The following is a 21,703-nucleotide window of genomic DNA, read 5'->3' on the forward strand; positions in this document are numbered from 1 at the left end:
AGCTTAGGCCATAATAAGTCTTGTGGCAGCTTTAAAACTTCCTTGTGTTAGGGATGACTTTATCTTTCCCTAAGTCTGGATACAAGTTTTTAATCACATTAGAGCTGTATAGATTATTGAGACATTATTTTAGTATATGAAACAGTTCCTCAAATGCATGCTATATAGAAGGTAAGTACTGTTGGCTAGCAGAATTCTTGTAACTAAAAATTGTCTTTAACAAGTGAGTTTTCCTGTTTCTTTATGCACAGCAGCATCTCCCAGTGGTGAGTGATGGAGAGCTACAGCAATTTGCAGGTTGTAAGGAGAAAATCCCTTGCCCCAAGCCTGCTGGTTTATTCCGCTGCTCTTAGTCCAATGTCCGCTACATCATTACAGCACCCTGTAGCTTCTCTTGCAGGTTGAAGTAAAGAACTCATTGTGATTTTACAGTTCTTACTGAGTTTTCATCTCTCTGTCTCTACAGAGCATTGACTGGGAAGCCCTGTTGACTCGTAAGATCAAGCCACCATTCGTGCCAGTTATTAAGGGCCGTGAAGATATCAGCAACTTCGATGAGGAGTTCACAGCTGAAGCAGCCATGCTGACTCCGCCCCGTGAATCACGACCCCTCACACAAAAGGAGCAAGACTCCTTCAAGGATTTTGACTATGTTTCCAATGCCTGCTAGCTCTGGAGTGGGGGCAGTGAGATCCCCCTAACACCGCCAGCTGCATAGGGCAGGGCTCTGCTCCACCAGAGACTCAGATGCTTACTAGCCCTGCCTGCTAGCTCCAGGAGTGGGACTGGGAAAGCCCAGCCACACTGCCAAACTCATGGGGTAGAGTAATGTCCACCAACATATGCCAGCTCTGGGATTAGACAGGGACTGTCCCGGAAATACTTCTGCACCCCGCAGGACACAGTATCATTCAAGCAGAAACTTGGGACACTTTCTAGTTCCAAGGGAGGGGCAGAGAGAGAGAGAGTGTGAGAGTGAGTGAGCAAGTAAGAGAAAGTCAGCCCAGTATAACAGGCACTTTTGAAACACGAGCAGGTGAGTCTCCATGATAGCACCTTTTTCTCCACCGATTCCCAAACTTTCTACTGAAGCAAGCAAAACTAATTCTCCACTGCTAGAAAGAAAAACATCAGTGTTGGAACCACTTGAAACCAAAGGGCCTTTCTCTGCCCTAGCATATGCTTGTGAAATATTTCTTTTTACAAACAATGTTGCAAAGAAATGGCTTGCCAATCTGATTGAAACTCATTGTTTCAAACACTTTACCCAGAAGGGAAACGCTTCCTGTCCTTCTAAGCACCACAGTCTTGTATCTATCTCTAAAAGTCTCCAGAACATACAAGGGACTCAAATTACTGATGGACAAACTCCTTGGCACAATTTGAAAGCAGCTCTGTGTTTACACACTTTCCAAACAAGTGTTTGGAAAAAGTTCACCATTTTCCCCACCAAGAATTCTCTCAAGGTTCATAATGGTGGAAAATGGACATTGATACTGTGCATACACATTATTATATTGCTCCTGGGGGATTTTAGATAAATGTAATCTGCCCTTTACCTACTCCTGAGCACCAAAGTGCTATTTGGAAATTTATAACCACACTGAGAACAAACTTTCCTGGAAACTAGAAAGTGTTTTAGGTCTTGATGGGAACATCATAACAAGTTTTCAGGGGAAAAAATCTCAAACATCGATGTATAGATTACTGCCACCTGACAAAGGGTTTCTTAGTTGGTAGCCCTAGTCACACAAACGATGGTATTGAAATAAGCACACAGCAGCTAGTTCTCAGTCCTTGGTTTGCTGACCATGCATGATCAGAAGCACATTGAATACTCTGAGCTGAACTTCTCTGAGAAAATGGCACTTGATGAATACCAAGTACTGCAAGATAGGCAAATTTGTTTACTGTACAAGGAAGTGACTGACTTCAGCAATCTCACTTGTTCAGATCTACCATTTTGAAATGAACTAGCCTATGTTCTGCTTCCATCCTATGACCCCCCTCTCTCAGAAGTCCATCACCATGCAAAAGGCATATCTCAAACGTAGGGAGAGGAGTTGCTCAGACTCACTCTGGGTGCTTCCAAGTTGGAAGCTCCTAGTACTACCAGTATGAAGACATTGTACAGCTGTTCTGTCTTTCCCTCCTTAATGGATTTGCAGTTGTAAGAAAAACGGTGGATGAAGCATTGAGAAAATACAGGAGGGTTGTCAGTGAAAAAACATCTTGTATCCCCTGTGAATTCAGGGCGATTGCACAATAAATGCTTCATCCATGCACCCTCCATGCCCACGCACCTCTCCTGGTTTGGTTTGTGTGACTCCCCCCCCCCCCCGCATCTTCCCTGCCCTGTTTTTCAATGCTTGCACAATCCTCATCCTCGCTGTCTTTGTCCAGTGACTTGAGAGCTCAAGAATTCACTGTGAAAGAGGCAATGCAACTATGGGAAACAGTTTGTGAATAGTCTTCTCTGGTGTAAGCACCAGTTTGGCCCCAGCATAATTGCCTTAAATGTGCAGACAGGCATAATCTTCCCAAACAGCTAGTTCTTGCTGAAGCATCCCCCTTTAGCCTACTTCTACATCCTTCCACATACTGCAAAATTACTGTCACTTTTCTGCAATGCCTGTTGGGAGAAGTCCTGTTTCTCTTAACCTGTCCTGGGTACTATTTGTTCACTTCCTACAAGTGCCACCTGAGATTCTGAAGTGTAGATACATAGGTGGGGATAACAGGACTAAGCAGAGATGGTCGTCTCTGAAGGGTAATACCTTTTTTTTTAAATGCTGGCAACCTATGCCAGTGCTATGAGCTACATCTAAGAAGTTATGTTCTTCATATCCTACTACTGCTGTGATGTCCTTTTATATATGATTAGTTAATCTGGAATAACTACTATCAGATGGTTCTTTACTCAATTACTAATGTTAATTGGAAACTTCACCCATAAACCAACATGTATCACTTTGATTGTGAGTATGGAAGGACTGTTAAGATCAATGAACTCAGATTAGTTACTCCTTGAATGCACACACTTAAAATCAAGGTAACATCTCCAGTTTGACTAAGAGGCTGCAGGAGCCCACTGTCCCCTTACTGTATATGAGCACAAGCCCTCGTTGCTAATACAGAACAGTGTGCTTCCTGATACGTTCTCTAGCATCCTCCAATTGATTCTCAGAGGATGCATCTCTTGTTAAGTGTTCCTAGCTTTTTCAACCTCTCATTTCCCCCCAATCACAAGCAATCCTGTTTCAGGATTGAAAAACAAAAGCTGGCAGCTATTTGACTTTGAAGAAACCATTTCAGTCCACAAAGGTGGAAAGAATTTTAGCTTAGCTTTTGTGTGTATCAAAGGAGTTGGGAAGACTAGGACTGAGGATTTGTTTGCTTTTCGTAGGGAAGAAAGGTTCTGCTGCTTAGTGTCTGCTGAGAGAGAATGTAGGGAAATCTGAGGGCCGGAGCAGAACTCAGGCATATATTACTTGTTTAAGTAGCTTGGGGATTCTTTTAATTCTGCCTTGGTCCTTGTATATCTTTGCTTCTCATGGTTGGTGTCCTTTCTTTTTTACACTTTGCTGAAGGCCCAGTCTATTCCTTGCTTTAAATAGCAGTGCAAACTTCTTTAAAATCAGGACTTCTGGTTTTGTCCTCATATGTGGGAAGGGGGTGTTAGTATATCCTAAATTATGGAGAGCTTACATTCAAGGCTGCACTGTTTCAGCCTGAACTCTGGAAGGAGCATGAGCTTCTGTTACCAGATACACTGTTAACTTTCTCTGTGCCTCTTTCTCTGCTTACACTGCCTCTTCTGTCTTTCCTAGGAGCATGCCCCAGCTTAGTATCTGTTTGGATTCTGTGCTAGGAGGCAGTATCATGCTACAAACTTGAATCATTGTGTTGTCTGCTGCGTTTCCTTTCTTAATGTAACTACCTCTGTTATCTGACCAGAACCACACTGTGGCCATGAAAAGTTGCCTACATTCTTCACTATTCTACTATAAACCCTGAGTTTTAAACTGTAGACGTAACAGTACAAGTCTACCTAATCTTAACAAAGGTATATTTGGAGGATATCTGACACAAAGTTTGGCAGGTGAGCAGTGTCATTTTTCAGTCAAGAGGCAGGACTCCTACATACTATTCCTACCCTCCCTTAGATTTAGAATCAAGATCACTAGGATCCCATTCTTAGTAACACTTGGCTTCCTGAGTAACTGGCAGAGAAGAAGAAACCAACATGGACCTCCATTAGAAAGCATGTTGTTCTATTTGGATATGGGATACCATGTCCAGTCTACAAGGTCTTTGAATTATGGACAGAATGTGTGCATTACAATTAAACAAAAATAGTATATTTTGCTATAGAGCAAGGAAACCTTGTAAGCAATCTCTGTTTTGGGACTGCATTAGCAAGTTTGCAATATGATACATAGAATTCTGCACTTGAAAGTCTCAACTTTTATTTTTCTAAAATCAAGTTTCTAATTTTTGAACGTTCCAATCATATTGAGTGTATATGCTAGTGGAAATCTCAGAAGCTGTAGGAGCAAATGCTTTCTGTAACTTGAAGTTCAGTCCTCTGCATAGCTCTCTGCCTACTCAAAGTAACTAAGGAAACACGTGTGTACTTTTTGTAATGTACGCAGTTCATACAACTCAAGCTAACTTGGTTTAGACACTTGATTTTGTCCCAAAGCACCTAATCCTGGCCTAGGGCACTAGGCTGAGAATGCAGCATGAAAACGCTCATTTTGCTTACTGTACAGGTGGGGTGGGATGTTTGAGGGGTGAACAGAGTTCTTAAATATTAAATGATTTCTCGGGGTTAATTTTCTTCTGATTAAATCCTGCACTCTACTGTGCTCAACTCTATCCACATTTATGGTTTACCATTACAATGACTCCCAGTTCAGAGAAGAGATTATAGGTTGTGTAGCAAGCCTGTTCCTGCCATTCATCCTGCCATGTAGATGATACTCTGAGACAACCTGGAGTCCCTTCTTATAAGGAAAAGCCCTCAATGCATATTGGGCCCATCATGCCACTGGAAAGCTACAGATGTTCAAATAAACATCAGCCTTTGCTTTCAGAAGGAACACAGGGCAGCCTCACTTTTAAAAGTTGTGAAATTAGGTGTTCATCCTGCCTTTTTCATGTACTACAAAAATGCTTCAGTCTGTGTACGTTGCTGGAGTAGGTAACTACTAACAAGTAGGTGACTTCTCTGTATTGCTTGGATTGCTTCTCATGAAAGTTGACCTTGCTCTATTGGATATAATAATGAACCGCTACACGCCTGCCTTTTCCCATTGGATTCTGTGGTTTTACTGCTACAGTACTTACTTATTCCAAAGATGAAGCTACCTGTCAGCACCTGAATGACAACACCTGGTTGAACATCAACAGTAAGGCTAGAATGCCTTTGTGTATTCCTATTGCTTTACAGTTATTCTCCCTTTTTTTTCTTGCAAGAATCCAGGGTGGGTTACATGATCCTCCTGCTTTACTCTCAGAACTGCAGTGAGGTAGGGTAGGTTGAGAGTCAAAGACTGGCTCAAAAGCACCCAGTGAGCTCCATGGCTTGGATCCATTGTGGGATCCAGACTGGTCTGGATCTCCTGAGTCCCAGTCCTGCCCTCTAACTGCTGCACCACACTGGTATTAGCTCCTGGGGCAGATTCAGTCAGACATCCTCTGCCCAGCACTGTACTTTGATGTTTAACATGCTGTTTTTAAAAAGGATTTCAGGTCAGTTTCCTATCTGGCCTACCTACCTCATACTCTATTCTGCACAGCTAAAAATGACAGGAAGAATTCATCATGCACAGGCTGATGCCTAATGTGTACCTAATAATTTAGTCTTAGTCTGCACTCTGGCCTCTTATTAAGCCTTCCTGCTGTGATATCCACATTGCATGGCATACAGTGGGATATTCCTGCCACTATCAATAATAATGTGTGCCTAATAAGTTTCCTTGGATTTTTTTTTTTTTTTTGGTTTAATATAACTGTACTTCCTCAAGAGAAAATAATGCAATTTCTTGTGGCAAAATCCATAGTGGCTCAGAATTGCAGTGGCACCTGCAGTGGTTTCATAAAGGAGCAATTACCACTGTTAAAGGACCCGGTTGTTCACAGCTGAAACAGCCATACCAAGTCACTTTTAAGAGAGATGAGGTGGAGAAGGAACCTTGAGCCCGTAGTCCTATACACTCGAGAGGTACCACTGATGAACACAGTCATCCGTCCTGTTATAACTCTTTTTTTTTCAAGCGGGTGGTCTTAAAAGGCACTGATCTGCTAGTTAAAGAAAACCAGTGTTAGAAAAGCAGAATGAAGGAAACCTGCCGGAATGTATTTGATTCTTGGTTCACTCGAATGTTATGGCGGCTACTGAGGCGGCATACCGAAAAAACACAGCTGCTGAGTGGAGCAGCACTTCAATGCCCATCGCGAGGGGCAGCTACTGCTTCAAGTGAACCGAAATCAACTTGCCCCCGACCTTTGCAACAGGGGGAGGCGGGGGAGGGGCATGCTGCACAGCATCCCACGGCTGACCCCCTTTAAGAGTCCTTTTAGTTCCGAGCATGGCCAGCCCCTTGGAAAAGAGGGCTCTACCACAAGTTCGCAAGCGGGGCTGCAGCAAGGCTTCCCGGGAACGCAGCACTCGCACCTTTGCAAGCAAGGAGCAGCAGCACAAGTACTAATAGCAAGTAGTTTGGGGTGCGAAGAGTTTAGGGTCCTTCGTACATTTAAAAAAAAAAACCTCCGTAAACGCCCAGCCCCCCCCCCCCCCCCAGTGCCAATCACAGGCCACGACTCCCTGCGCTATTTCTGGTGCTCACTTGCTGCAACAGCAGCAGCAGCGGGCTAGCTCGCAGCGCTCTTATCGCCTTCCGCCGCGCAGCGAGCGACTTGGGGGGACTGGCGCTCGAGCCCGACCGGCTCCGCAGGCAGAGTCCCGGCGGGTTCCTGTTTCCTGCCTTCAGGCGGGGCCCTTGCCCCGCCCACTTCCCGTGCTCGTCTTAAAAACAACAGCCTTGCACTGCTTTTCGCCCATGGACGAGACTTCCTGGGTAAGCCCTGAAGCCCTTGCTAGCTCCGGTCCAGCGACAGCAAAAACTAAAACAAAAAACCAAACCAAACAAAGCCTCAGGTCCCGAGGCTGCTGCTCAGGAGCTGCAGCAGAATAGCGAGCACTGCTCTTTTTCGTAGCTTCGTGTCTCCTGGCCTTTCAAGAGCAACAGCCACTGCAGAAGTTTATGCTCTTTCAGCGTGGCCGCCTTCTGTCAAAGAGGCAGGGAAAGCTGCCGGTGACTCAGCCAGACCGACCGACCGACGGACAGACAGATCGATGCGTCTGGTCAGCAACAAGTAGAGAGAATGGGAATGGCAGTGGCTGCCCCCGCCTGCACCTGTTGCCCGAGGCAGCCGCTCCACTCCCGTTAATGGTAGCGCTGGCCCTGCATCCCTTTCTTTTACACAGGGTATAGGTGAGCAAGGACAGAGCAAGGTAGAATTAAGCCCAGCTTTTCATTATTTCATTGTAAATAACATGAAACACCCGGCTCCAAAGTGCAGTGGAAAAGAATTTAAGAGGCTCAGTTTTTCTTTGAACAATGCACAGTAATAATTCTATAGATGAAGGATGGGGTCCTTAACTATAATTCAGTTTTTCTGAAAGCTATGGCCTACGAAGTGCAGGAACCCATCAGGACATCAAAGGCAGCTCACTATTATTCACAAGAGCATCAGCTAAAGCGGTTTTGAAGCATTAACATCAAGTCAAACAGCAAAAAAATAATAAAATGGATGTCATTTTAAAGAGGGGGTTCCTCCAAGGATGCTTCCAGACGGAGAACTCATACAGTGAACCCATAGATGACACTGCAATGTTTTTTTTTCTTAACAGATCTTTTGTTAGCAGTAAGGAAAAATATGGAAGAAGAGTGGGAAGGCACAGGAAGGCTATGAGTAGGAAAATATATAAACGAGACCCCTAGTAAAATTCCATGACTAAGGCAGGGCGGTGGCACAATAAAAGCCTTGTCTGGAAATGAAAAGTTGACATCTTCCATTCTCAATGCTAGAGACAAAAGAAAGAAATGGCCCATGGAATGAAGCCAAATAGTCTCTAATCTAGCTGCCCAGGATATGCATCCAGTAGAATGAGTATCCTCTGTGAAAATCGTAGTTTGTTTATAATCCAGAAGCAAATTCCTCACCACCACCTCTGAAAAACACATTGAGATTTACTTCTGAACATTCAATTGGTACTGGAAGTTCAAATTCAATAAAACAATACACAAATAAATCATGTGGCCCACAGGCAAACTTTGCATTTATGCCACCAAATTCTGTCCCCAGAGCATTCCGCAAGAAAATGCTGCACTGTGGCACGATTCTTTTCTGGTCTCCAGCCAGCCAGGCGTACCCTCTTCCAGGATACTTCCGCTAAATACACACACAATTACTTGCTTCTCCGCAGTCTCCAAAGTCAGTCAATATTCAGTGGCCAGTGAGCATGCTCAGGGGGATGCCCCCCCACACTTTTTTTGCCAATCTTTTAAAATGTATCTGTGAAATCTGACATCCCCCTACCTGGTTGCTGATACCTTTCGGCATCGGGATACCATTCTAACTATAATGTTGGCCCTTTACATTTGTGGGGGTTAGGTTGGCAGAACACCTGTGAAAGTGGAGAACCTACAAATATTTCTACCCACCAAAGCTTACTCTCCATACTGTTGCCCATCGGTGCACTGGATTGTTTCCTTCCTCTCCCCCTCTCCTCTCAGACCTTGGTCTGATCCAGCAGGGCTCCCCTCCTTCATTTAGTACATTCCCATGGCCTTGCTCCCTGCGCTCCCTTCCGCTCACCAGCGCCTCCTCTTTGCACCCAGGAACGGTGGGAGGATTTCCCTCTCCGGAGGGGCGGGGCGAGAAGGCAGGCGTCCCCGGAGGCCTCCCCGCTCCCCTTTCGCTTCCCCTCTCGCTATGGTGCTCCTGATTTTCCACAGTGGGCCTCAAAACTCCAAAACAATTCCCATCTGATTATTGGTGGCAAACTCCCAAATATTCAATTCTGTGACAGCCAACCCTACGAAAGTCGAGGTTCGACGGTAGATGGATCCATACTCAAATAACAGGTTTGTATTTTGGATACAGGCTGATGTCTTAGTGGGTCGCACAGGCCCTGTTTTTGTTTCATATGTTATGTAGAGTCTCAGAACTTTCTTCAACACCACTTTTATCATAAGAATACTACATTTTCCCACACTCTATTTACCCCCTTACAATTGCACAAGTTTCTGCTTGGAGTCCAGTGAAGCATGTGGTTGCACAAATGCCCTGGTTATGCTGGATAGTACCGGTTGGCATCATGAAACACCTGCTGAGGCCCACAGTCCAGCCAGGCCCCACTATCAATCCCTGGCCTCTTCCTCTTTGATTTCACTGCTGATCTGAATTCTTTGGGTTAATTGTAACCAAAGCAATGAGAAGGGGCAGCAGATACTTCCCCTCTGGATTGGGCCCCCACAGCTGAGCCCATGAGCAAACAAATGGGCACAGGCAACAATAGACAAAAAGCGCTGAAGGCACCTTGCCCAGGACCCCAAACATTGATAGAATTGACACTCATGTCTGTGATTTCGCTGAGAAGACCCGCCCCCAGTCCCCTCAGACTCATCCATTGGTGAATATTTTTTTACCAGTAGAGCAGGGCAATGCAGTCATACTCAAAGGATGACAGTGCCTGCAACTGGTGTCCTTGGCAGTGGTGCCTGCGCCCCCATCTTTGCTGCCCTTGCCCTCCAATAGGATTGCCTGCCTCTGTATTGCTCAATCAGCTGCCTGGATTCTGATGTGGGCAGGGATGGGGAGCCCCTCCCACCTGTGCAGAAGATGGCAAGATCCTATTGGCTGGGAGGGCCCCTTTCCCTCCCCCCCAGCCCCAACTGTCACTACATTCTAGAACAGTCCGGCTGGGCTGAGGGCGTCGCCCTTGAGGCGTGTGCTCTCCTACTCCGTGTGAGTTACATTTTCTTCCAGATGCTTCTAGCCTGCAACAAACATCTTCAGTCTTCCATGAACTTGTTCCTCTACATGATGCTTTATTAACGATTTGATGGGGTTCCCCTAAGGTTCCCCATTGGTACAACAGCTCAAAGCATCCAAGCCTAGGCCACCCCCCCCCCCAAAAAAAAACGCCTTGTGGTCACTGGAGCAACCTAGTACATTGCCATTTCTGCAGGGAAAGCTGAGCTGAATCCGTTGCCATCCTGTGGGTTTCTTTTACATATTCTCATGCAAGAAGTTCTTGGGTTTGCGTTTAATGTACAACCTGGTAGTTCCGTAAACATTATAATTTTTTCTAATAGCACACTCAACAGATCCAATGCTTATCAGTGTGGATGTGAAGAGGAGCCACCCAAATATAAAGCTGTTTTTAACATATGTGAAGGACTCATTAGGGACACAGAAGTATGTACAGTGGTACCTCAGCTCATGAATGCCTCAGTTCACGACCAGATCAGGTCATGAACAGAAATGTTGGCAAAATTTTGCCTCAGGTTGCGAACTCTGCATTGGGTGACAATCACGATCGTGCCCACCTTCCCTGCATGATCGTGCTCGGTGGAGGGGAGATGGCTGCGATCACAGTTGCGCTTGTCCAGGGAAGACGGGCGCGATCACAATCGTGCTGGGGGGGAGATGGCTGCAATTGCACCTGCCTTCCCTGCATGAGCACACCCTTGATCATGGCCATCTACCCCCCTTTGTTACTTTGTTGTTCTTTGTTGTTCTTTGTTACTTTGTTCTTCTTTGTCACTGGGTTTCAAATTTTTGTGATTTAAAAAAAATGGTTACAGAATGGATTAACCTTATTTACACTGAACCTTATGGGGAAATTTGACTTGGGTCATGACCAGAGTCCTGGAACGGATTAAGTTCATGAGCCAAGGTACCACTGTATATTTGTAAATTCAAACGGAAAAATACTGAAGAAGTAAAGTGGCAGACAAGAATCTGTTTGCTTAGAGAATACTGATGGTGGCTGAGCCTGTAGGGAGTGCAGAGGAGGGTAAAGATATCAGACATCTGGCAGGGTTTGTGGTGAAGAACAGCTGAAAATGGCAGTTGAAAAAACAGCCTCACCCCCACACGGAGGAGAGAGGGAATTCTTGAAATCTCAAGTTCCTGGCAGTGCATAGTTAGTATTGTAAGAATTGGAATTTGGGGGTTCAACAAACTCTCCTTCACTACATAAGGATGGTTCAGTCTCTACAACTGTGAGTATATAGCATCATAGTTTAAATAGGAAGAAGTTTGGTTTCCTTTGGAAAGAAAGAGTACTAGAAACTTACTTTTGTAATTCTTGAGTTTATTTACAAATACATACATTGAGCAGAGATGGAAGCAGACAGCTTAAACACAACAAGGTAAATCCCACTGCTACCACTTCTGATCTCCAGATACACCCCCATGGCTTACAGAGCCTCCAGAAGCCTAATTTCTGCTTGCTGTCTTTTGCTTTCTAACTCTGAACAATCTCCTTTGTTCTACCTCTCTCCCTCAATCTCTGCCTCACTTTGCATCATCCTTAACTGGAGAAAAGTAAAAGAAAAAATACACCTTTTGCCAAAATGGCTCTCAACTTCTGGAGAAGCCTCCCTCAGTCATCATATACCAGGGATGCAGATTTTGGCATAGTGTCACATAGACTGCAGCTTGCTTAATAAACCCACTTCAGATTGTGGCCCATTTTTGCCATGCCAAAGTTATAGGCCTTAGCTGTAATTTTTCTACCAAAGGACATGCTTGACAAACTTTGCTACTGACTGCTATGGATGGACATTTCTAGGGATCCTTCTAGCTATATTAACCTTTTCCTCTTCAGTCTTGCAACAATAATGATAAAATGTTCAGGTTTGGGGTGTTGCAGATGTCTTATTCTATAGTTAACCAAAGGGTCCAGGGAAGTTCATCACCTTCTCAGTCCTGAAGCACAGAGACAACAGGAGCCTACAAACTCCTGTTCTAAGCTGTCTGGTACTCTGAACAGGAGCAGTCCTGGGAGTAGATAAGTTAAGAATTTAAGGAGAGCCCCGCTGGATTAGACAAAAAGCCTACCCAGTCCATAATTCTGTCCTTACAATAACCAACCGGATGCCAAAGTGAAGCCTACAAGCAGGACATGAGGGGAACACCGTCTGACTTGTGTTTCCTAGCAGCTAACATACAGAAACAGGTAACAGCTCCAACAAATTGTGGCAGGAGCCCCCGTATCAAGCAAATTTCCTACATATACTTGCATGTAATACTCTCAAATACATATAATTAGTCCATTTGTAACCCACAAGGATCTCAGAATACCCATTTTATTCACACAACCCTCCTGCAAGGAATAAACAACAGTCACCCAATGAAGTTTATGAACTGGAATGCAGAACTCTGTCCCCTGACTCCAACAGGATGGGGGAGGTCTGTGAGGAGCACATCTTTCATGCTTGGTCTGGAGACCTAAATCTGCGTTTACCAGCCCCTTTTGGGGTGACTCAGCTGCACTGATGCTTAGTTTCCTACCATTCTCTTGGCAGATTTCCAGAGGCAGGTGTTTGAAGATGGCCAGCAAGCAAGGGTACAGCTGCTTTTCAGATAGCTCTGTGGATGTTCCATCTTCCAGCCCTGAAGGCACTCTGACTCTTAGTCCTCACAGCCCAGGGCTGTGCCTCATCTCCCCTCCCACTGCAGAGTCCCACTGGCTGAGCAATGCAACACCACAGCCTGAGTCACCATCTGAAGTGAACATCACTTTGGAGGAGCTTCTGGCACCCATTACCGAAAAGCTCAAGTATTTGTTGAAGAAAGCTGAAGACTTCCAGACATACCTACTGTACAGGTGGCAATGGGCTGGGTCAGGGTTGATTGCATGGGAGGTGGCAAACTTGGAGTGATCCAGGTAGTTCAAGGTATATTTGCTGAAATGATGCTGAGATGCATTTGAATATGTAGTAGCTGATTACTTAGAAATTGGGGGACTGGGGGAAAGGGAAGAGGGGCTAATTATAAAAAGGCATCCTATAGAAAGCAGCAGAATGGATTCCAAAAAGGGCAGTGCTTGTATTGAACTTGGGCATACTATAGGTTGATATATAGTGATTGAATCACTAGTTTAGTTGCTCATCACTTGGGTTGGGCCCCATGAATCGTTTGAATTTCTGCCTGTTGTGCCAAACTACTAGTGTGCCAAGGTGCTGTCTGGCCTGATTTTACAGCGGACTGGTATCAGGCAGAGTATCTTTCAAGGTATGGAGGACTTCAGTAGAATTTTGTGGGAGGGCGTTACGATGGCATTTCTTCCAGGCATCACTGATTCCCTTAATGCACTACATGGCTCTATCATGCAATTCTATTACAGTGTTATACAGTGGAATAGGAAGTTTATCTTTCCCTGCCTATTGCATAGATGATGAACGCTCTGCATCAGGGGCCCAGAGACTATCAAGGGAGCCATCATACTGCCTATACAGCCATTTTCACTTTCTACAGGGTGCCCACAATACAGAAGGGACAAAGTAGACCTAGAGTGCCTCTGATTGTTTTTAGGGTGCAGCTTGGCCACAACCATCAGAGCCTTCTGCAGGTTTATTTGACCATTTTGAGTGCCTAGTATGAACGAAGGTCTTTTCCACTCAAGAGTCTTAGGCCATGTGCAGGTCATCAGTGGCACATTTGTGCTGCTCCTGGCTGCCCTGAGTGACCTGTATAACATGAGAGATTGTATGCCCAAGAAAAGAGGGCAAGTGGGACATTTTCAGAATGGGTTTTTGAGGGGTTAGGTAAATCTCACCCAATGTGGTGCCCACCAAATGTTTTGGACTTCAGTTCCCATTAACCCCACCCAGCATCAATTATGACAATTAATACTGGTGTAAAGGTGTCATGGCCTTCATGGCCCTTCCAACTCTATGATTCTATGAGAGTTGTTGTGCAAAACATCTGGAGGAGAGCAGACTGGGAGAGGTTGGCCTAAGTGATCTCTGAGCTTTCATTCCTTGCTGTGGAGAGTGCCTTGCCAAAGTGCCCTCAAGATCCCCTGGAAATTGGGGTTCTAGTCTCTACTCAACCATGAGGCTCACTAGCTGATTTTGGGCCACTCACTGACTCTCAGCCTTACTGGGTTGTTCTTCTGAGGATAAAACAGGAGGAGGATTATGTAAGCCACCTTGGATGGGAATAACTATAATGAATTAATTAATAAAAAGAAAACATACCCAGCCCTATACTGTTAACCAGGCACTCTCCTAGCAATTAAAATATGTAGCACTCTTGCGCTAATATGTACACTGTAGCAAGCCAAGAATAATGCTTTGTAAGGAACAAAGACTGGCTCAGTTTTCCCTGGCATCAATGCTGAATACAAGAGTGTGTGATGACCATAGAGTGGGCCTCCTGTTTTCAGCAGAGACAGAATGCAGAAGGAGCAATTTGCCAAAGCTATGCCCACATTTCTACAGATGTGCCAGCCCTACTTCCACTATCTGGAGTCTACAGCACGCAGCTGCACACCTTATTTAAGACCGCCACAGGAACAAGTGCGCAGGCGGGTGAGTTTGTCAGCAGGAAGAAAGAGGGAAGGACCCAGTACAGCTGGTAGAGCCATTCTATCCAATCACATTCAGAAAGTTTAAAGGATATCCTCTTAGCACCTTTACAGAACTGATGCAAAAAGAAAGGAAAGGGAAAGAAGCTGGTTCCAGTGAGAAGTTCCTGGAATCAAAATGTTTCCTTCTTTGGTACTGGAAAAGGAACTGATATTGCTTCACTGCTTCTCTTGGATTGAGGCTACCTCATCATTCCAGCAGTTTTGGGGTAAATTTTCAAAACTAAAATATCAGCTCTTTTGAGGCAAACATCCAGCTCATTCTTGGCCAATTCCCCTCCCTTTCTCCTGCACAACTGCAACAGTTAAAAATGAATTTCCATCTTCACACTTGGGAACAACTGTGCAAATATATTATTTTCAATCTTTGAAAAAATGATGTGCAATCTTGGGAGGAGAACATCAATGGAAGCAAACTATTTTTGAATAAAGTGAGATAGTAAATGTGAAATTAAAGGAGATGTAAAATGAGAATAGTGTTTGTGCAAATAAGCAAACATACTGGAGAAAGGATTGTGGCATGTTCATTAGTAATTTGCCCTCAGCATAGGACTGTTAAATACCCAGCTCCTGAAAGAGCAAGGATGGCAGAGCCTTCCAATACAGGGTGCTTCTGGACATGACCTGCATTGTGCAATTGCCCTGCTTCACTCACAGAATTTGACCATGCTCCAGTTGGCATCGTTTTCTTAGATAACCTGTTGGTAACCCTCCCCCGTTTTCCCTTCTTCCATTGGTTTCTTTGCCAGGAAGCATCTTTTAATGAAGGAAAGCCAGCACAGCTGTGCCATTTTTTTGATTGGTACCATTAGGAGCTCTTTGTTTGGAAGTACTTTGGAGAAATACGCTCATCCAGAGTCAGCAGCTGCTTTGGTCCAAAGTAGAATCAAGAGATGAGGGAAGGGGGAGGGAGGTCTTCCCTGACCAACTTTCTGCTGCTAGCAAATTCATTGCTGAGTGATACTGAAAACCGCAGGATGAGTCTGTGCTTTTTCCTGGGAGAGAGAAGGAAGCAGCAGGAAGCACAAACAGTGTGAATTGAGCCTCAGTATTTCTGGCAGATTCCAAGTATGAAGGGCTTGGCTGAGACAAAACATTTCTCTTTGGTATTAGGAGAGATGTGAGTAGCAGCTCACTGAGTGGGGATCAGCTTAGTTCTAGTCAGCACTTGCCCTCCAGAGTTAGAGATCCTGCTCTTCAGCCTTCAGTTTTAGAAAAGGTCCAGGCCAAATTGTGATTTGTGGTTTTGTTCTTCCCCTCCACAGCTCCTGGAGATCTCTCAGCAGTTGGTTTGCCAGCTCGAGCAACTGGTGCTGATGTATGCTTCCTTCAGCTTTGTGTCTCTGGAAGACACAGACCCATTCAGGTACAAGACAATTTCCAAGGCAGAACCAGCTGTATGCTCCCTAGTGTGGAGCAAGTGGACACAGCAGTCTGAAGTCAGGAACAAGGTATTCTGGGAGTATTCCTTGCTGTTCACTGGGATGTGTAGAATTTAAGAACATTAGTTTTTCCAGGTGAAATCAGCAGCTATCTCTGCACCATGAAGTAGATGAGTTTAATCTAAAGGGGGATTAAATGCTCTTTTGCCAAGAAAGTTGTCTTAATTACACTTTTGAAGAGAGAACAAAGAGCATTTTTAAAAAACCAAGAGTCCTCCTAAAGATACTTGATGGATGTGTGTGTACATGTGTGTTTGTGTCCCTCAAAGTCCATGAATTGTTTATCAAGTTTTGGCAGAAATACTTGAAAACTAATATTCACTTGCAACAATCTAGGTCAGGGGTCGGCAACCTTAAACACTCAAAGAGTCATTTGGACCAGTTTCCCACAGAAAACACCGGGAGCCACAAAACCCTTTTGACATCTGAAATGAAGATAACACTGCATATATCTTTTTTACCTTTATGCTATGTATAAAAAACTGTACTGTGTTGCATTTATGAAGTCAACGAATGATTCTTTTATATAATCTCCATCTGTGAACGGCTTCCTGTCCTTTACTATTTCCTGAGTGGCCACAAAACTAGCATATGCAGTTGAATTTGCAGACTTCATCCACTTCTTGAAATGATTTTTGCTCAGATCAACCTTCCGCCTCAGTTCCAAAATGGCTTTTTTTCTTTAGTCTCCATCCAGGTATTTTTCAGCAAAGGTTGTGTGTTTATTTTGGAAATGTCTTGCAACATTCAACTTTTTGTTGTTTGCCAATTTCTCACCACATATTAAGCATACTGGTAAACCAGTCTCATCAGCAGTGAAAGCAAATGAATCTGTCCACGTACCATTAAACATTGTTTCCTTCTGAAACTTCTTTTCTTGGATTTATCCATGGTTGGCCTACTGGGGGTCGAAAAGCTCAATAAATCGCATGCTGGCGGGTGTCGCACATTGGCGGTTGTGACGCATATTTTGAGCGACAGGGAGCTGCAGCAGAGGGATGAAAGAGCCACATGTGGCTCTGAGCTGTGGGTTGCTGACCCTTGATCTAGGTTCATAGTGTTAGAAACTCTCTTGAAAAGTACTAATTAGAAAGGAAAATGTATTTATTAGCTTTTGTGTGAATTTTGAAAGATACTTCTGGCTTTGAAACTGCCATTTGTCTGTCTCCAAATCTCTGCCAGTGTTTCATGTTTCTTCTGTGGAAAGTTTTGGCTGAATGAGGCACGGCAGGTTTCCATCTTCCGATATTGTATCTCAGCACCCTACACAGCTGCACACATTCCCCACAACTTATACAAGAAGATGCGCTGGAATCTTGACATCTTGGAAGGGGCTCCTGGCCGGAATCAAACACCCCGGTCAGAATAGTGAGTTGCTGGATGTCCTGGCTGTATGTGGTGTGGGTAGAAGGCCCAGATCCAAGAGACAGATCTAACCATGACCATCACTGATATTGGAAGTACAATAGGTTCTCCTGTTGCAGAGCTAATGAAGTTCTGGCTGTGGTTTTATTACATTTCCATTCCTTGAGCATCCCCAAGGCTTGCTTGACCAGCTATTCTCATTATTCAATGCCTGCAATCTTATCCTTTTGTTGCAGCTACTTCCTGTGCTTCCGTGATACAGGAGATGATACCACTGTGAAGATGCAGAAGCTCTGGTCCATTGGACGCTGGGTGCCTGTTGATCCTGACAGTGAGCATAGCTCTGATGTGCTCTCTTGGTGGGTATGCAGCAGCAGTGCAGTGGTGCTGTCTTGAACAGAGGGAGGCCAGGGGTGTGTGTGTGTGTTGTAACCCACCAAAGCATTTAACATTTACAAAGCTATACTGCTTTCTCAAGAACTCTTAGAATTAAGGCATTAATAATCTGTGCCTTTAGTTCATGATGCCTCCACTGAAGTGCTAGGAATGATGTAGGATGAGCACATGCTACAGCTGTCAGAATGCCTCCTCATGTATTTCTGGCACCACTCTGCTGTCATGCTGTAGCAGTGGGTTGTTCATTACAAACCAGCAGAGTTCAGTCCCTGGATACTTTACTGACTTCACCTCTCTTCCTCATGCAGGGTGTTGTGTCACCAGCCCATGGGGGATTACCAGCAGCTTTTGACAATTGGATTTGAAGAACCCTCCCACACCTTAGCTACAGACCTCTTGGTGCAGATGCTAAATGCTCAGAGTTCTGGCCTGCTTCATCGTGAGTCTTCCTGCTGGGTGAGCCCCAGGGAACAAGTGCAGTAAATATGTGCCACTTCATGGTGTGCTGCAGAACACAACTCGTGTTTTCTAGCACTGCCAGCATCACATCAGCAGGAACACTATGCTAGAAGTGGTATCTTCACATCAGTAAAAGGAGTCAATGATTGTGCTTTGTTTTATACATAAGTTCATTTAAGATTTTGACAACTTTATGAAGAAGTAGGAAAAAGCTTGACCACCCCTCCTTCCATGAGCATCACAGCCTGCACTACTTTCAACAGAGACTTGCATTATATTTTTAAAGAAGAAGAATCTATGTTGATGGTCACTGCTGGTGGTCCTGTAGGCTTCCTCTACCAGAACACTACACTCTTTATGATAAACCATATTACGGAATATCAGGGCTCTTACAAGGTGCAGTAAGAAAGAGTTGGCAGTCACATTTTTCTTCTTACATCAAGAAACCCTTTATCATGGTCCTGCACTGGACACAGTATAAGTCATCTCATCTAATTAACTTTCTGACCATTTCCTTTGAGTTTATATATAGCTTGTTCTCCTTTCTTGATTTTCCTCTGGGCCCTACTCACCTGGCTATAGCTGGTAGAGCAAAGACATTAAAGGAATTAACAGAGAATATTCAAGAAGCTTTGATTTTTTTTTAAGGAGTAATGTAGCTTCTTAAATAATACAATAAATGCTTGTTCTTGTTCTGTGGAGGTTCAGGTTTTGACTATTTGCTTGCTTGTTTATCCATCTTTTTGTGTTGAAGTAAACAAATAAGCAGCATTTTAAAAATAACAGTTCAAATATGAGATATAGAATATGGTCCAATCAAACTTACAAACCAATCAAGACAAGAAGATAAGCAATAATATCTTGCTTTTTTGGACTTTTTCATCCATCTAGCTATAGTATCTTGGAGGGAAATGGAAGGATGCTGAAGGAGTTTCAGGATATTTTGTATCCTGACTTCCCCATCTCCTTGGCCCTTTTTACTCTCCCTCTGAGGTTGCTGTTCCAACTTTGGAGAGCTGCTGGTGCAGGAGGAGAGTGCAGTCTCTATCTTATAGGTGGGATCTGAAAAATCCAGCTGCACTTCAGACATTGTCTAGAAGCCATAGGATCACTCCCTAGATGTAACTATGAGGGTACACATAGAATTGTGGAAAAAGGAGCCATGGCTGACCCACATTTCTGAAAACGTAAAGACCAGCTGTAACTCAGATCTGTCTCTTGCCTGGAAAAAAAAAACACAGAGAGCAGAAGTAAAGAGAAGCACAACAGGTTTTTTTTAAATTCACAAAGCTGGTAATTAATTTTCAGTCGCACACTGGGTAAAAAAAAATAAATCAATTGAAACCAAATGTGTAGTATTACCTAGTGAATAGGATCTCAAAATGCAATGTGCCTTTTCATTTGGTAGAAAATCAACTTCCTCTGGTAATGGATTCTCTCCTGAATGGGGAGTAGCAATCCTGTGTGTTGCAATATTTCAAATGTTCTAGAATAGGGACAGCCAGAGAGTTTGATTGACCACTGCTGTTCTCACAATCATTCTGGTTAAACACCGGGAAAAATGCTAAGGAGCAGAATGCTGAGTCAGAAAGGTATCTAAAGAGAAATAAAAGCAGAGAAGCCCTGCCATCTAGTGGCCAAAGTATAGCTCTCAAAGTTAAATTATATTGGGATTTTTAAATGTACAAATATTAATTTCAAGCATGGAAATAGCAAGCCTTAATAAACCTTTTTAAAGAACAAATGTTAACAGTGGCAAAACCATCCCCTGCTACACCTTTCAGCCACTGGAATGCCTTCTTCAGCTTAAGTACCAGCATGTTTCTTTTAAGTGTCAGCAGCATGACCAAGGTACATTCTAATAAATAGAAGATTTAGGCATTCTGATCATTAGAGCTTTCCTGTTTCCTTATTTGTTAGTCTGAACAAATATTGTGGAACTATATAAAGTATGACCTCTTTATATATTCAAGCAATAAAACAGACTCCTGAAATGTTGGAGAATGTCATGGCTAAAAGGCAACTGTAAAAAGCATAGCTCACTTCAAACATCAGTAGCACTAGCATAAGCAAAAAGAGGGTTCAATGTGTATTCTTTTGCAGCTCCAAATGGTTACTTTTTTTCACCATTTCACTAAAGTCAGTCCATATTTCAACAATAAATTGTGGGCTGAATCTAAAGCCTCCATGGGCCATATTTGGCCCATAGGGCCAAGGTTTCCCAACCCTCTCTAAGGCCAAGTCTCCATTTTATGAAGACAGGCTTGAGGTAAATCATCCAGCTGTGAAAATAATAATCTAATCTACTTGGGCTGTGAGCCAGGAGTTGCTGGAAGATACAATGGAGCTCCTTTGCAGTTCAGCTCTTTACTTTTTGGGATGGTAAAGAAGAGCAAACCAGGCAATGGGAGGAAGGTGCCAAATGTCTCCCGCACTCCCCAGTTTTGATCAGGCCTGGAATTGGAGAGCCAGTGTGGTGTAGTGGTTAAGAGCATGGGACTGGGACTCAGAGGATCTGGGTTCTAGTCCCCGCTTAGCCATGGAGCCAACTGGGTGACTTTGGGCCAGTCACAGACTCTCAGCCCAACCTACCTCACAGGGTTGTTGTGGGGATAAGATGGAGGAGGAGAATGATGTAAGCTGCCTTGAGCCCTTTGTAGGAAAAAGGCAGGATATAAATCGCAATATAAATAGAAAAAAAATTGATTAAGTGGGAATCCCATTTTCAAGACCTATTTTACCTTTGTCTTCGCCCTATCCCCATCAAATTGTATGAAATACAATCGTGGCTTAAGTGAGGCAGAATACACAGCTACTAAACAAGAATCCTGGAGCCCCCATTTCCATTCCATTTAATGGAATGCGCCCATAGTTGGAGTGGTGGAGGCACTGTGCCAATTTGAAGCTCATGCTGCCACATCCTAGAGAGAACAGGGATGGCACCATTGACTTGGTGATCAAGGGGTTATAGGTACCATTTATGTAGCACATACTAAGTTGTTCTTATTAATTTTTGTATCATGAGATAGTACAAATGTGAAAGGGATGGACTTGTGTTCTTCAACTCTATTTCATCCTAAACTGATCAGTAACATTAAAATAGAGTAACCTAAGGGAGGAGTTGAAGCAATACAATCTGAAAAGCAAGTTCAAAACAGGTTGGCTACATGAGATTGTACAACTCTAACCCTGAACCATGCACCTTTTCGGTTCTTTAGAGATGTGAAGGTAAGGGGCACTGCTTTTAAAGAGTAAAAATTTCCAGTTTAAAGAAATGTGTCTACAGAGGAAAAGCTCTTTTCTAAGTTTAAGCTAAAGATAAGCAGAGCATAAAGTAATTCTCCATTTGAGGCAAGCTAATTCT

At 43.9% G+C, this 21,703-nt stretch overlaps 2 protein-coding genes across 4 annotated transcripts in view; both read left to right on the forward strand.

Annotated features, from left to right (window-relative positions):
- Positions 1 to 5,316, forward strand: part of PKN1 (protein kinase N1) — a 78,981-nt gene extending 73,665 nt beyond the window's left edge. For all 3 annotated transcript variants that reach the window (XM_044453632.1, XM_044453630.1, XM_044453631.1), the window contains exon 22: positions 467 to 5,316. In XM_044453632.1, the coding sequence (XP_044309567.1) occupies positions 467 to 670 (204 nt within the window). In that variant the 3' untranslated portion in view covers positions 671 to 5,316. The remainder of the gene's footprint in view (positions 1 to 466) is intronic.
- A 3,718-nt stretch (positions 5,317 to 9,034) lies between these two features.
- CUNH19orf67 (chromosome unknown C19orf67 homolog) lies at positions 9,035 to 18,964 on the forward strand. Its single transcript, XM_044453947.1, has 7 exons — positions 9,035 to 9,158; positions 12,612 to 12,913; positions 14,477 to 14,621; positions 15,943 to 16,043; positions 17,302 to 17,487; positions 17,721 to 17,843; positions 18,189 to 18,964. The coding sequence occupies exons 2-7, from the start codon at positions 12,636 to 12,638 to the stop codon at positions 18,361 to 18,363; spliced, it is 1,008 nt and encodes a 335-aa protein (XP_044309882.1). The 5' UTR covers positions 9,035 to 9,158; positions 12,612 to 12,635; the 3' UTR covers positions 18,364 to 18,964.
- The last annotated feature ends 2,739 nt before the right edge of the window (positions 18,965 to 21,703 follow it).

Source organism: Varanus komodoensis, unplaced genomic scaffold, assembly GCF_004798865.1.
Source record: "Varanus komodoensis strain SLA01 unplaced genomic scaffold, ASM479886v1 scaffold7_1, whole genome shotgun sequence".
In the NCBI taxonomy this organism is placed as follows: Eukaryota; Metazoa; Chordata; class Lepidosauria; order Squamata; family Varanidae; genus Varanus; species Varanus komodoensis.